The sequence below is a fragment of the Homarus americanus genome, unplaced genomic scaffold (genome assembly GCF_018991925.1).
Source record: "Homarus americanus isolate GMGI-L3 unplaced genomic scaffold, GMGI_Hamer_2.0 scaffold27231, whole genome shotgun sequence".
Classification (NCBI taxonomy): Eukaryota; Metazoa; Arthropoda; class Malacostraca; order Decapoda; family Nephropidae; genus Homarus; species Homarus americanus.
The window spans coordinates 2105937-2122973 of NW_024718545.1; the positions used below are offsets into that span (position 1 = coordinate 2105937).

The 17037-nt window shown below is 47.2% G+C and overlaps 1 protein-coding gene across 1 annotated transcript in view; it reads right to left on the minus strand.

The window, feature by feature from the left end:
- LOC121859720 (ras-related protein Rap-2c-like) overlaps positions 1 to 17037 on the minus strand; it is a 110841-nt gene that overhangs the window by 22509 nt on the left and 71295 nt on the right. The window contains exon 3 of the mRNA XM_042356659.1: positions 3713 to 3917. Within this exon, the coding sequence (XP_042212593.1) occupies positions 3720 to 3917 (198 nt within the window). The 3' untranslated portion in view covers positions 3713 to 3719. The remainder of the gene's footprint in view (positions 1 to 3712; positions 3918 to 17037) is intronic.

A 17037-nucleotide genomic window follows, 5' to 3' on the forward strand; every position in this document is an offset into this window, starting at 1 on the left:
TTACTGACAACAAACAAATTACCGGACAACAAACACACAACCCGGATAAAACACAGAGCGCAAAGACAACCGTGTGGACTGACTTATGTGTGATCTAGCCAACACCTCCAGCTGGTTATGACCGCCACTAACACTACAGGGTGGCCAGGCAACATTCCCTGGTTAAGTGTATTGGTAGAGTAAAACTTGTGGTAATGTTTAGATACAGAGAGTAATGGGGCGTGATGGCGCTACTCACACCACCACTCACCTCCTCACCACCACCACTCACCTCACCACCACCACTCACCTCCACCACTCACCTCCTCACCACCACCACTCACCACCACCACCACACCTCACCACTGACTCCTTTTTAATATCTCACTGGTGCCTTTCTCCCCCGCACTGCACCACACCACCTGTTTACATCCACCACGTGATCTCAACTCCTAACTCCTATTTCCACACGGGGTAACTTTTCTCTTCAGCCTCTTGTTACCAATGATGAATATGTAATGAAGATGGTCCCGAGTCGTGCGTCCAGGGCCCTTTTAAAAGCCAAATAAAGCGGAGAGAGCATTGTCGTACACAAAGGGCGCAGGGGGGGGAGGGAGGAGAGGGTGAGGGGGGAGGGAGGGGGAGGGGTGAGGGATGAGGTGTTTCTCTTGTTACACTCAGTAGACCCTAACACACCGTGGCACAGAGACCCTCCTTGTTTACACTGCCGCCGCCTCACTCCCAGCCCCTACCTCGTCTCTCCCAGCCCCTACCCTCGTCTCTCCCAGCCCCCTACCCTCGTCTCTCCCAGCCCCTACCTCGTCTCTCAGCCCCTACCCTCGTCTCTCACCCTCTCCTACTATCCCTACCCTAGTCTCTCACCCCTCTCTCCTAGCCCTACCCCTCGTCTCTCACCCTCTCTCTACCCCTACCCCTCGTGTCTCACCCTCTCTACTCATCCTACCCTTAGTCTCTCACCCTCTCTCCTAGCTACCCCTCGTCTCTCACCCTCTCTCCTAGCCTACCCCTCGTCTCTCACCTCTCCTACTATCCCACCCCTCGTCTCTCACCCTCTCTACTATCCCTACCTCGTCCACTCCTCTCTACTATCTACCCTCGTCTCTCACCCTCTCTACTATCCCTACCCCTCGTCTCTCACCCTCTCTCCCTTCTCGTCTCACCTCTCTACTATCCCTACCCTTAGTCTCTACCTTTCTCCGCCCCTACCCCTCGTCTCTCACCTCTCTCCTAGCCCTACCCCTCGTCTCACCCTCTCTACTATCCCTACCCCTCGTCTCTCACCCTCTCTCCTAGCCCTACCCCTCGTGTCTCACCTCTCTCCAGCCCTACCCTCGTCTCTCACCTCTCTACTATCCCTACCCTTAGTCTCTCACCTCTCTCCTAGCCCTACCCCTCGTCTCTCACCCTCTCTCTAGCCCTACCCCTCGTCTCTCACCCTCTCTCCTAGCCCCTACCCCTCGTGTCCACCTCTCTACTATCCCTACCCTTAGTCTCTCACCTCTCTAGCCCTACCCCTCGTCTCACCCTCTCTCCTAGCCCTACCCCTCGTGTCTCACCCTCTCTCCCTAGCCCCTACCTGTCGTCTCTGCCCTCTCCCTAGCCCCTACCCCTCGTGTCTCACCCTCTCTACTATCCCTACCCATAGTCTCTCACCCTCTCTTCCTCTAGCCCTACCCCTCGTCTCTCACCCTCTCTCCTAGCCTACCCTCGTGTCTCACCCTCTCTATCCTACCCTCCCTCGTCCTCACCCTCTCTCTAGCCCTACCCCTCGTCTCACCCTCTCCTAGCCCTACCCCTCGTGTCTCACCCTCTCTACTATCCCTACCCTAGTCTCTCACCCCTCTCCTAGCCTACCCTCGTCTCACCCTCTCTCCTAGCCCTACCCCTCGTGTCTCACCCTCTCTCCCTACTTCCTCCACGCCTCTCCTCCCCTCCCTGCCTTTACCTCGCCTCTCCTCTCTCCCAGCTCTCACCCTCTCTCTCCCAGGCTTTACCTCGCCTCTCCCACCTCTCCACCCTCCTCTCCCAGGCCTTACCTCACACCTCCCTCTCTCTCCTCCAGCGTTTACCTCACCTCTCACCCTCACAATACTGTCAACAACCGGATGAATCACTACACCCCGTCCTCTACACATACACCCAGAGTATTGATATTGAAACAGGGTGGTAATGGGGTACTGCTAGGTGAGTGTATTAATTGACATCCTCCGCTTCTGTTTACTCTTACAACATCTGACACCATGGTTCCACTGCACAACGTTAGGCATATATAATACAGGTGTGAGGTCTGGTCTGGTCTTCTCTGCCTGACACCATTACCAGCAGGAAGCAACCTGTTCAAACACGTTTCTGCCACCACTAAGTTATAGATCACAATGTCTGCCACCACTAAGTTATAGATCACAATGTCTGCCACCACTAAGTTATAGATCAAATGATGCCACCACTAAGTTATAGATCACAATGTCTGCCACCACTAAGTTAAGATCACAATGTCTGCCACCACTAAGTTATAGATCACAATGTCTGCCACCACTAAGTTATAGATCACAATGTCTGCCACCACTAAGTTATAGATCACAATGTCTGCCACCACTAAGTTATAGATCACAATGTCTGCCACCACTAAGTTATAGATCACAATGTCTGCCACCACTAAGTTATAGATCACAATGTCTGCCACCACTAAGTTATAGATTACAATGTCTGCCACCACTAAGTTATAGATCACAATGTCTGCCACCACTAAGTTATAGATCACAATGTCTGCCACCACTAAGTTATAGTCACAATGTCTGCCACCACTAAGTTATAGATCCACAATGTCCGCACCACTAAGTTATAAGTCACAATGTCTGCCACCACTAAGTTAGATCACAATGTCTGCCACCACTAAGTTATAGATCACAATGTCTGCCACCACTAAGTTATAGATCACAATGTCTGCCACCACTAAGTTATAGATCACAATGTCTGCCACCACTAAGTTATAGATTACAATGTCTGCCACCACTAAGTTATAGATCACAATGTCTGCCACCACTAAGTTATAGATCACAATGTCTGCCACCACACTAAGTTATAGATCACAATGTCTGCCACCACTAAGTTATAGATCACAATGTCTGCCACCACCTAAGTTATGAATCACAATGTCTGCCACCACTAAGTTATAGATCACAATGTGTCTGCCACCACTCAGTTATAGATCACAATGTCTGCCACCACTAGATTATAGATCACACAATGTCTGCCACCACTAAGTTATAGATCACAATGTCACCATACCACTAAGTTATAGATCACAATGTCTGCCACCACTAAGGGAGATGGGGAGAGATTAGAATTGAGGGGATAGAGGAGACTGGGGAGAAGGGGAGAGAGGGGGTGAGAGGAAAGATCGAGAAGAAACGGGTGAGAGAGAAAAGGGGGGTGAGGGGGGTGAGAAGGGAAGGGGGGGTTGAGTACAGAGGCAGAAAGGTCGCACAATAATCTCTCTGGTAAACGATCCGAAATCTTTCTTGTCAACGTGTGGAGTGGACCGAGGAAGGTCACCACCACCCACCCACCCACCCATACATCGATACACTCATTCACCCATTCATCCATCTTTTAGGGGGTTGAAGACGGATGGGGGTGAGCTGTGTCATGGGGTGGGTGAAGTGATTGTTAGAGAGACTCACCTGGTCAGAGCATTTACCTGGACACCCACCTGGTTGTTAGAGAAGGACGCAGCAGCAGTAGTTGCCGGTGTCCTTCTTGCCCGGGTTGACGTTCATCTCGCGGACGATCTCGGCGAACACTTCGTTGACGTTACACCTGTTCTTGGCCGAGGCCTCGATGAAGGGGCACCCCCACATATGCGCCAAGGCCATCCCGTCCGCCGTCACCACCTCCCGCTGGTGTTCCAAGTCCACCTGTGAAAATAAACAACAACGCCTTAGTTACAGATGCCGACACAGGTCAAGTGATTCAATCTCTTACTGCCAGCAATCCTCAATACAAGATAGAATAATGTCTCACTTATTCAACTATCAACACCAAGGCGACATAATTTATAACTAAACCCTCAATTCTTCGTCAACACAACCCGCCGGCCACACACTGTTACTTCTTACCGAATCAACCATCAACTCTCATTAACTCCGGACTTTATTATCTCACTAATTCTTTATTATCAATACACAGACGTGAGATCACCGCCCACCCCCCCCAACCCCCACCCAAAAAAAAAAGATTTCAAACGACCCCATAAACAAATGCTCGTTACCAACACCCACCGTTATGACCAAGTTCACTCACCTGTCACAATTAGCTATTAACGCTTTGGCAGGATAATCCCTCATCAACACAGTCCATCACAGGTACAACAGGTCATAATAATCGCCTGTCAATACATACGACCATACTTACTAACCTAACCTAACCCTATCACGGCACCGAGCACAAATTCATCACCTCATGACAGTATAATAATCTCTTGTCACCACAGTCATGAACGGTATAATCTGCTTAACAGCCCCATCGTTAACACTATGATGGCACATGACAGGATACATACAGGACCTTAACCCCTTCGCTGCCGGGACGAAGCTTTGGGTATTTTATGTGGTTAACGACAGAGTCACCAGAGTCCCCCTCCTATATACTCAGGGGTTAATACCATCAACACTTGGCAGTATAATCCCTCACCACAGATAATAAAGAACAAGAACATGGATACTGGAGAACAAAAACACAAGAACATGGATTTTTGATAATATGAACATTCAGTACAGTACATAGTCAGGAACAGGAACACACATTCCAACTCATCTATACTTCAGAGTATCAATACATACGTGCATGTCTGAGTGTCTGTCCAGGTATACTACCTTACATACCAAATATATGAGTATAGGTCAACAAAGGGTACCAAGTATATGTGCCCAGAAAGGCTACAGGTATACTATATGTACCGAGCACACACATATAGCTACACTACTGTATATTTAGTAGGTACATGTGTAGCCTACAGGTACACTGCCGTATATATATATATTGAGTACAGGTATATAAAAAGTACATCAATACAGGTATCTATGAACCTAGTGACTAAAAAACTGGTAAGCTATATGAGTGGAAAGTATGGTGGAAGGGGAGTGTTGAGTCGTTCTGGTGCCCTTTACAATGTTCATCGGCGCCGTAAGTACACTAGTGGGCAACATAAGTAGCGGGCACCAGGCTACACAAGCACCGCTCTTATCACCGTCCCTCACAAGACTCAGAGTTCACCAGCACCGGGCCCACGCCAGCTGTGGCCCCGCGTTACCAAGTGGCGGACACAGCCGATAAATTGTCTTAACTTGGGGCACTTGGCCCCTAAATATCGGGCCGCCCCACACACGCGTCGCGCCCTGTCCTGGCCCAAGTGTAAATGGCCCCGTGTGGCAAATTCCAGGAGAGGATTTACGTGAGTCGGCCAGCTCCCGTGGCCACGGTTTCACCCGGGTTTCACCTGAGAATAATTATGCAAACACATTACTGGTGCACAATATTACACCAATTTTCTGACATCGGGCAAAATTATTCGCACTTTCGCTGATAACTGATACAAGACCACCATCTTAACTCACTCGATTAAGACGCCACAAAGCACAAAACGGCCACTCCCAGACACGAAGGTTCTCTGGCTTGGCTATTTACACGTGAAGACACCTCACGAAGGACGAATTAAATGTCAACTCCCACAATCCTAAATTCCTCCCGAGAGAGAAACGGGACACTTTAACTGGCACACCCATCAACACCTCACGAAGGATCTACAGTATCATCTCAACTCTACACAAAATACAGTACAGTACATAAGAAAAATGCTCTTTGTATTTCACACACTTTCGTATAGTTCCATACTCAAGTGAAAGCAAATTGGTGTACCAGAGCCACTCACCACTACAGTACACGAGTGGGGGAACGGTGAGTACTAAAACAACTAACAAGGAGTCGCTTTTTTTGTCAATAATCAAATTTTACCAAATAACCCCAATAGTGTTAAGAGCATCACCATGAATCCCCATTGTAAAACTTAACATTTACAAAGTTCTGATCACTCCACAAAGGTCACACAAGGTCAATACGCCGACACACACACACGGAAGACGTCGGATAAAATCTCCACACCATTAGTATCTCAGAGAGTCCCGTTTGAAGAGAGAGAGAGTAAAAAAAACCTAAACTAACAAGTGAACAAACATACATGTAGCCATCATCAATCTTCACCAGACTCTTTTATGTTATCGCCGTGTTCACCCTGGCCCCGCCGCCGCCTCTAAACTTCACTTCCACACTGACCTTCCCACCATCACACGCCGAGGAGGACCCAAACTCTCTCTCAAAATTTAACCCCCTTTACTGGCCCTGAATTAACTATGCCCCCCCCCCTAAAGCGAGAGAATTTTAAGCCACACCCCTCGCCCTTAACACCGCCCTAATTACCGCCTCCCACACACCTATAATTTACCTGGAATTAACTCGCACACAGGAAGCAAAAACAGCTTAGAAGATAAAGGTCTTTCATTCGTGTAAATAAATTCCTACCATTCTTAACTCCCCGTTCTCTTCTCAAAGCGTCTTGCCCGTGGCCTCACAAGGAATAAAACTTCCTTAAACATTTTAGGAGGTACACCCCCCCTCCTTCCACACCTCCCTCTTTCCCTCCCTTCCTCTACGTCCATCATCAGTATCCTTCTCCCTCTTCTCCTCCTTTATTTTATCGTCTCGACATTTACACCAGTTTGTTGTCTTCTACCCCCACACATACCCTCCTTCCTTCCTTCCTTCCTTCCTTTCTTCCCACACCCCTCTCATCCTTCATCCCCTCACCTCGTATTGCAAACCCCCTCTCCTTCACAAGACCTCGGCAGCTCTTCCTCCAACTTACTATGGTGTCACAAGGCAATCAACACCAATCTACAATACGACCACCATCACCACCACCACTACCATCACCACTACCACCACTACCACTACTACCACCACCACTACTACCACCACCACTACTACTATCACCACCACTACCACAAATTAATAGTATTCTTTTCCCCACCGAGGTATACAAGAACCTCTCTGCTTAAAGCCCTGAAACACAGAGGTGGTATAGCGTTACTATTTGCGTCCCTGCTGGCATATTCATCCCCTTCCCCTCCCTCCCCCCTCCTCTTACAACTTCTGGGGGGAGGGGGGTGGAAACTCTTACTAAAAACTAAAGAGAGGGGGAGGGAGGGATAGGAGGGATGGGGTAGGGGTAGAGGGGGTGTGGGGAAATGAAAGGGACAGGGGACAACGAGTATAGAGCGTGGAGGGGTCGACATTGTGCCTATATTCAAGTGGAACTGACCTTCACACTTTGGAGACAATGATTAATTTGTGTTGTTTGAAAGTGTGTGTGTGTGTGTGTACAGTATTGACGTCAAGCAGAGGTGGGAAGGTAGGTGGGTGGAAAGGTAGGTGGGTGGAAAGGTGGGTGGGTGGGTGGGTGGGAAGGTAGGTGGGTGGGTGGGTAGCGTGTCATACTCTCACCACCGGGGTATCGACGACTGAGCTCCACATTATAGATTTCTCCATAGTCTCCCCCACTTCCCCCCCCCCCAGCTGCTACTACTACTACTATCCTTATAGCTACGACCCCTATAGTTACGATCCCCTATGGCTACGACCCGTTATGGCTACGACCCACTATTGCTACGACCCCTTATAGCTCGACCCCCAATGGTTATAAATACTACGATGCCGACCCTTTCATTACGACTACTACTATGACGACCTCTACTGCTACGACTATAACAAGAACGGCAAAAGGTTATCAAAACTCAAGAACTACTTAACCGTCATCACCTCAGTCATGCAAACATGAGTAACAAAAAATAAATAAAATAAATAAATAAATAAAAAAAAATCCCAGCCAAAACGCCTCTAGAACTGTGACAAAAGAATCCAAATCGCTATATAAGTATGTCAAGCCTAACCTGTATCTGTAGTAAGGAATTCAAACCCTTCAAAAGTGCACAAACAGCTACCTAATGCACACACACACTTATGTAAGTAAACTTCAAGCTCTAAAGTACATAGTTACACACACACACACACACACACACACACACACACACACACACACACGGCATTAGTCATGAGAAACCAACATTAAAAAAGACGAAAATATAGAAGGTACTTCAACCCACAACCAACACCATAAATATCTACACAATACAATTTTCAGTAAATCCTCCTTCATATAAATCACACACACATACACACACACACAAGGACTTCAACACCGAGCCCGCCCACCCACCTAAAACAACAAAATAAATCCCACACACATTCCTGTATCAATAACCTAATATAAATCACACTTATACATCCATACAGAGAGGAAGAGTCACGAGAGGGCGTCATTAGGCAGAGGCAGATGACTCTCCCTAGTCTTGGAAACAGTGGAACAAAAGAGGTGTAGGGACATGAGGGTTCAGTGGAGCAGTTCCCCCTTAACCCCGTCGTGCACCACCACCACCTGGCGGCGGAAGTCAGGCACACTGCCCGTCTCACCTCTTACCTGGCACTCAACACACCTCTCGTACACTAACGCTTTACTCCACCACCACCACCACCACTACTACTACTACTACTCCAACCACCACCACCACTACTACTACTACTACCACCACCACTACTACTACTGCTACTACTACTACAGCACCACTATTACCACACTACTACTGCTACTACTACTATTACACCACCTACTACTACCACTACTACTACCACTACTACTACTACTACTACTACTACTACGACGTGGCCTCCAGCCTCCCCCAATAGCCACACCTTCGCCACCATTTATTTACCTTAATATTAAATATCCTAATACATAAGCAACTATCCTATCTGTGTTAAATTAGTTGAGCCGCAGATCGATGCGGCATTCGGTGACTGTAGCCTCATAGTCGATATCTGCAGCAGTTGACGGAGTAGGGGCAGAAGCTCTCGTTCCCCTGAGGCAGAGCAAAGCCGACCGAAGGAGAGAGAAGGACAGTCGACATCTCATCCAGGCTGTGACATAACTTCTGGGCTGCTGCTTCTGTTCGGAGATCAGCTCCGCGAGTCTGGCGTAGAAACATCTTGCGCTTGGGCCCATCCCACCAGAGGTTGTGAACACTAGCGGAGTGAAGCTGCCTTGATCGACATTTTGAATTCTCCCCCCATATGCCCTTCTCTTGTCGTTCTCGTTCCTCCTATGTGCAGCATCGAGAGCTAGGTTACGGTGACAAACGGCCATGGGATCAAAGATCCTGATGTCGAAGAAGGCTCGCTGTCCCCGCGTCCAGAATCCTCGAGCACTGACGTCCACACGGGCTTCGTTAGATGTGTTTGAAGTCCTGTGTTGGAGGATCTCGCCATCCAGTGGAAGGAGGTTCGGTTCTACCATGACGTCCCGGCAGGTTTCCTTCAACATATTTGCTGTGAGATCCCTTACCTCGTCATGCCTCATGCATATGAAGCCCCCCTTCTTGCAAACCATGGCGTGATCGCCATCATAGGAATAGCCACACACGCATTGGGAGGGCAAACCATCTACTGGCCAACCGTACCTTAGAGCAATGGCATCTGTAAATTCTTGTTTGTTAAGGCTGAAACCATTTGCCCTTATCGGTAACGTCGTTAACCAGTTCGAGGCGCCCACCTCCTGCGCTATAGCTACTTTTTTTGTCAAATTTTCTGGAACCTGCAGCAATAGTTGCTGCAACATGTCGTTTTGGCAGTGCTGCCGATCTGTTGTAATGGATCTACGGATCTTATTGACTTCGCTGGTGTCCACTTCTACTACTACTGCTACTACTACTACTACAGCCACCACTGCTACAGCCACCACCACCACTACTACTACCACCACCACTACTACTACTGCTGCTACTACTACTACTACAACCACCACCACCACCACTACTACTACAGCTACCACCACTACTACTACAATGCCACTGCTACTGCAACCACCACCACCACTACTACCACCACCACCACCACTACTACTACTGCTACTACTACTACTACTACTACTACTACTACTACTACTACAACCACCACTACTACCAACCACCACCACCACTACTACTACCACCACTACTACTACTACTGCTACTACTACTACTACTACAACCACCACCACCACTACTACTACTACTGCTACTACTACTACTACTACAACCACCACCACCACCACCACCACCACCACTACCACTAGTCCAACTTTGACGCTTCTCGCCACACTTTCTCACAACTAGCCACACATCGGTAGGACCTTTAACTCCGATAAAGTATTATCTATAAACGCTATGAGGTGAGAAGGTACATTGCAACACAACATCTTATCAAAATTTCACAACTTGTTATTTCTCTCTCTCTCTCTCTCTCTCTCTCTCTCTCTCTCTCTCTCTCTCTCTCTCTCTCTCTCTCACAATGTGTTATACCAGGTAGTAATTTCTTCAGTGTTACCCTTACATCTCATTATATACTGACTACAACACCTGTGGAAGCTGAGATGGTGACCTGTTTGTCGAGAATAGCATGTGTGGATAAATCTACTTCCTATCCTAGTATATCACTGTCTCTTTCCACACTATCTTACACCATACCTTCCCTTAATCCCCCTCCCCACCCCCTCACCCTTATCTACACCCCCTTTGATCCACCCCCTCACACACAGAGGAAGGTTAAAGAAAAACAAGGGGGGGGTGAACTAGCGGTTGTGACTCCACTGTACTAAAACACACAACACACTCGGGGAATTGCTCTCAACTGGACACATTACAACAGTGTTAACAACCCACCCGAGCTTGTTTAAAATGGTTCTCTCCACCACGTCACAGCGGGGGTGTGTGGGAGGGTGGTAGAGGAGGAAGAAGAGGGGGAGAAGTTAAGATGAGGAGGAGAGAAATTAAGAGAAAGAAGAGGTGGGGGAGAAACTGGGCAGAGAGATCAGAAAGAGAAAAGAGGAGCAGAAGAGTAGAGAGAAGAGGGGGAGAAAGAGAAGAGGAGGAGAAAGAGAAGAGGAGGAGAAAGAGAAGAGGAGGAGAAAGAGGATCATGCGTTCTTCTAGTCTAGTACAAAAACAAGATCATTATCACACAGTACAACGTAAACTTCCCGCCGACTCTGACCTTTCTCCTTCACTGATTAAAATTTATCTCAAGTCACTGGCCTCTCAATTATGCTCCTCCAGGGCAGACAGACACACGGACGCACTGTTGGTAACGTTACTAGTTTGATCTTTACACACACACACACACACACACACACACACACACACACACACACACACACACACACACACACACACACACACACACACACACACACACACAGAGCCCGGATATAACCCACTAAATACTAAACTTCCAACACTGCACCTGACCAGCCTCGCTTCCTCAACAGTGAAGTTAGGAGCCAATTAAAAGCTGAACGACTTAACCACACAATCACCAGCGACACACTACGAACATGAGTGAGTAGAAATTTTTTTTGTCCCCCAAGTTAAAGAACACGTCTTAGCATCCGGGCAGAGGTTGTACTAGGTGAGGTCATCTTGGTGGCGAGGTAAAGGTCAACTACATCTTATTACTTCCTCATCTCTCTCTCTCTCTCTCTCTCTCTCTCTCTCTCTCTCTCTCTCGAACACAAATGGTACCCGATACTTTAAAACTGTCAACTCTGGAGCGAACACGTAGCCGTTGGTTTTAATTTCAGCAATTTTAGGCGGGATTTAGGTAAACATTGTCTTGGGAAATAGAGTTTGTGGACGATTGGAACAAGTCACCAAACACCATCATTACCAAACCTAACCAAACAACATCATTATCTGGGACTCGTTGGGAAGCTTCTAGTACAGATGGGACAGATATATGAGCGATAAGGGTTGGGTGTAAACATGGCTGCTTACAATAAGGATCAAGAGGTCTACTACAGTTTCCTTCTCTCTTTAAGACATCTCACAAGTCACTGTTTAATTATCCTTTCCCTGGTGTCATAAGCGCATCATGCTACCGGCGAAAGGTAGGCGATGTTTCGTCTGACGTAGCTCCCATATGTTATTGCAGAATAGAGAAAACCCTAACCTAACCTACCCTACCCTAACCTAACCTACCCTACCCTAACCTACCCTAACCTACCCTAACCTACCCTACCCTACCCTACCCTAACCTAACCTACCCTACCCTAACCTAACCTACCCTACCCTAACCTACCCTAACCTACCCTAACCTACCCTACCCTACCCTACCCTAACCGGTGCTATTTGCCGCTCCCCCACCGACGCTGTACACTGCATATCGGGTCATAATTAATACCGAAAAAAACAAAAAACAACTAAGCTTCACCCAGGAGATAAAGGGAGATTTTAACACACACACACACACACACACACACACACACACACACACACACACACACACACACACACACACGTGACTCTCTCTCTACCAAGAAATACATGACACATCAAGTAGGAGTGATAATGCTGCTGTGTACTTTGATGATGATGATGATGATGATGATGATGATGATGATGATGATGATGATGACGACAAACAAATTAACACAAAAGACAACACCACAGACAAAACAAAACAAACAAACAAGACAATAAAACAACCCGGACAAAATCATGACCATACCGGACAAAATCACGACCATACCGGACAAAATCACGATCATACCGGACAAAATCATGACCATACCGGACAAAATCACGACCATACCGGACAAAATCATGACCATACCGGACAAAATCACGATCATACCGGACAAAATCACCATCATACTGGAAAGAATCATGACCAAGTACCTCCTGACGCACGACCCTACCAAGAAAGTTGTGAGACGAGGCTTAACGGTACCAGGGATGTGTCAACACCCTAGTACCCCTGGCTAGCGGTACCAGGACTAGACTAGAGCGGAGGGCAGTACCAGGACTAGACTAGAGCGGAGGGCAGTACCAGAGGCCACAATACAATGTACAGGAGGGGGAGGGTGTGATCATACCAAGAATACTAAGGAATAATGGTATCGTGTTACCTAGTAGTAGTAGTAGAAAGGGGACACAGCTACCAACGGAAGGATACCAGGAACTAGCCGATACCATTCACCATACCAAGAAGCATTTCACCTCTCTCTCTCTCTCTCTCTCTCTCCGCTTTAATCCACTTAAAACTTCAGGTCAGAAATTTACAAAAACTACACATACATACATACATACATACATAAGCAACACATACACAACAGCACGCATTACACATAGATAAACTACACACACACACACACGTAAACTGTTAATAGAAAGCATCGTAACGGATATGAACAAAATTCCTAGAAGTTAAGAGGAGAGACCTTAAGTACCAGACGAGTGGTCAACTTGTGTCATGAATCATTCCGTGTGGTGGCATTTTACTCCCGATTCTCTGTGTGTGTGTGTGTGTGTGTCATGAGTGAGCAAGCTGCGACCGACACGCCATCTGTAGGCCACAACCACCACCCATGCAACTTAGCCTAATCAACCTTACCATCACGAATCCAGGAAAAAGTCACAGAACTTAGCCTAACCTAATAGTGGTATCGTGTTATCTGATAGTAGTAGTAGTAGTGGGAGAAATGGGGCACAGATACCAACAGAAGGATACCAGGAACTAGCCGATACCATTCACCATACCAAGAAGCATTTCACCATTTTCTCTCTCTCTCTCTCTCTCTCTCTCTCTCTCTCTCTCTCTCTCTCTCTCTCTCTCTCACCTATAGTTACGACCTTACCTTCCGGAACTATTCTTGTGGTGACTCAGTATAAATACTGTCAATGTATACAGCCTTAACAACATCGACCTAGAGATGCCGACTTGTGAAAGAGACTTAGGGGTACTTGTAAGCCCGGACCTACGGCCTAGAAAACAGTGCGTTAATGTTCGAAATAAGGCAAACAGAGTATTAGGTTTTATGTCTAGAAGTGTAAGTAATAAGAGTGCGGAGATCGTATTGCAACTATATCTTGCGCTAGTCAGGCCGCACCTCGATTATGCTGTTCAGTCCTGGTGCCCTTATTATAGAATGGACATCAATTCACTGGAGTCGGTGTAGCAAAGAATGACAAAATGATTCTGGGACTTAGAAACCTTCCATATCAAGATAGATTAAAGAAACTAAACTTGCATTCCCAGGAAAGACGAAGAGTGCGGGGAGATATGATAGAGGTATTTAAGTGGGTGAAAGGAATCAATAAAGGAGATATCGATAAATAAAACCTTGAAGAACACTGTACTTTACATCGATCATCGACAGCAAAACGGTAAAAGTTCCTAATGTTAGGTCAGGTGGTGAGAGCGCCATGTCCGGCCGTGTGTTGTGTTGTCACCACCACCTTCGACGAACCTCATGACCAACCAACGTGCAAGTGAGCCTCGGTGAATTTCCGGCGAGTCTTGTGGTCATAGTGAAGGCCGCAGCTGAGGGTGTGAGAGCGGCCGTCCCTGCAACATTCCTAGACCACCACACCAACATTCTGAAGGCAAAAATGTTAATGGACTGCCTGCCGTTCAGCCTCCACTCCATGCCTCTGATTACTAATACACAGTGACCGCCTTCCGCATTTCTCACTCGTGACCGTCATGCTGCGAAATCTTGACAAAACGACCAATTTCGGTAAAATCGCCCAGGTGCAGCAACATACGGTGTACTGCACATAAAAACATGATCTGGGAAAATATTTGAGGATTCCAAAATAATGCATAAAGGAGTTTGGACTGCCAATATGTAAATAATACACCGCCACGTCGCTAAAGTTGAGAGCCCAGTGCATGGAGAGCGTGGAGGAGAGTAAAGAGCCGCAGGAAGAGGCAAGACGCGTGTGAGAGGGTGTGTGTGTGTGTGTGTGTGTGTGTGTGTGTGTGTGTGTGTGTGAGAGAGAGAGAGTATCCGACACAGCCAGCCGCTAGCATCCAGGTGACGTAACACCCGCTCACACACACACACCCCCCACCCCCTCCTTCCCCGCATCCTATCATCCAGCTACCACGAAATCCTGTGTGTAATCTCACTGGCCTTTCTCACTGGCCACGTGCTGCGATGTACAGATCCCAGAGCCACCCACACTGGCACCTTTAACACGCACACCCATACACGTGTGTGAGACGCCATCACGGGCCTGATTCACAAAGGTTATCTCCAACGAGTTTTCCTTGTAAGTAAACATCAAGAACACATCAAACTGGTTAACTTAAGGTAAAGGATAAAAAAAAACATAGGAAAATACGACTAAAAATTACGCTAAGACACAAACTTAACTTGATAAATTCACTTATCACCAGAAAAAATTAAGACTAATTTAATTTTATTCCCTAACTGGTGCTACGTAAAAACACCAAACTCAGGTAAAGACACGGTGCAATTTCGATATAATTTTCCAGACATTACTCTGCGTTTTGACTCCAGTGAACCAGTTATTAGTATTCTTAAACGCGAGGAACAGTCACAGCGCACGACCTGACAAAGGAGAACATCACTCAGCTTCCCAAGGTCGGTGAGGCAAGTCCAGGCAGACACTACACCTCTCCATTATCCCTACACCCATTGTGAAGGGACTGGGGAGGGTTAAATCCGCCACAGTCCCGTCCCTAATGGCGTGTGTGGGGGGAGAGGGGGGGGGGGGGGGGGGGTGAGGTAACACGTGCTGGAGGTGTAACAGGTATGGGCAACAGGTGTGGTGGGTGAGGTGGTAGAGTCCTAGGTGGCATGGAGGATGTGGTAGACTCCATGGTGACGTGGAGGTGTAGTCAGCTATCATGTTATTATAATCTTACAGTCCTTAGCTCGCATGATAACCTCAGTGGGGGGAAGGAAGAGGGGGGGGGATCATATCCTGTTTTCATCACTTCCCTAGACACGACTTACTTGATAAAGAGCCAATTACAATAAGCCCAGAAAATTACCATCCAAGTGTTATTTAATCTGTGTAAAAATCAGTAAGTTATTGAACAAAAGACGTTCAATAATTGGCTTATCTTTCAAGTATGTCTCGGCAACATCGATTATTGGGAGTAATAAGAGGAGTGAGGAGGTAAGTTATAAAGGGAGTCATACGTAGGAACCGTGTGGCATTTATTGCGCACATTGTTATACTCCTCTATTGTATAATGTGTGTGATATATGCTAGCCACGTCTAGGTAAGGTCCCCCTGTGGTCCAAGCTATGTACTGTACTACTACTTTCTAATGCCTGTCAGCCGTATCTACTCGGCTGGTATACAGTACAGGAAAGGCTACAGTGAGGGACGTCGAGCCTCTTGAGGGACTACAGTTACAGCAAGTTTCTGCCAATAGGCTGTCCTCATGACGCAGACCACTGACATTTATAAATGTGGGGAAAAAAAGTGACCAGTTATATTTTTCACGTGTGTTAGTGCCATTATGCAAGGAGTGTATACACGTGTAATACAAAAGGGCGCCACACACACACACACACACACACACACACACACACACACACACACACACACACACACACCCTGCACACGAGCTTCTCAGTGTTTACACAACATTCATACTTCCCAAGCTCACCTATGCCTCCCCCACCTGGTCTTCCTCCCTAAATGCCACACAACGTAAACACCTAGAAAAAGTGCAAAAGAGGGCATGCAAGATTATTCTCTCCCCTTCCTACTCCACATATCAAGAAGCGCTCAACACACTGACCCTTTCGACTCTCACTGACCATCACCACGACCTCATCTGCAAATTTGGTAAGAAGCTTCTACACCATCCCCGACACCGGCTCCTACTACCACCTGAGATCCCTTGTCCGAGAATTGCTGTTCGACACCACAACCGCATCCAGCCCATACGTGCACGAACTGATCGCTATAAGAACAGCCCAGTCCCAACCATTGTAAAAATTATCAATAACTGTAATAAATCAGTGTATTCACTCCCAGTAAACACTGCTCCTTACACTGTCACTATGTTG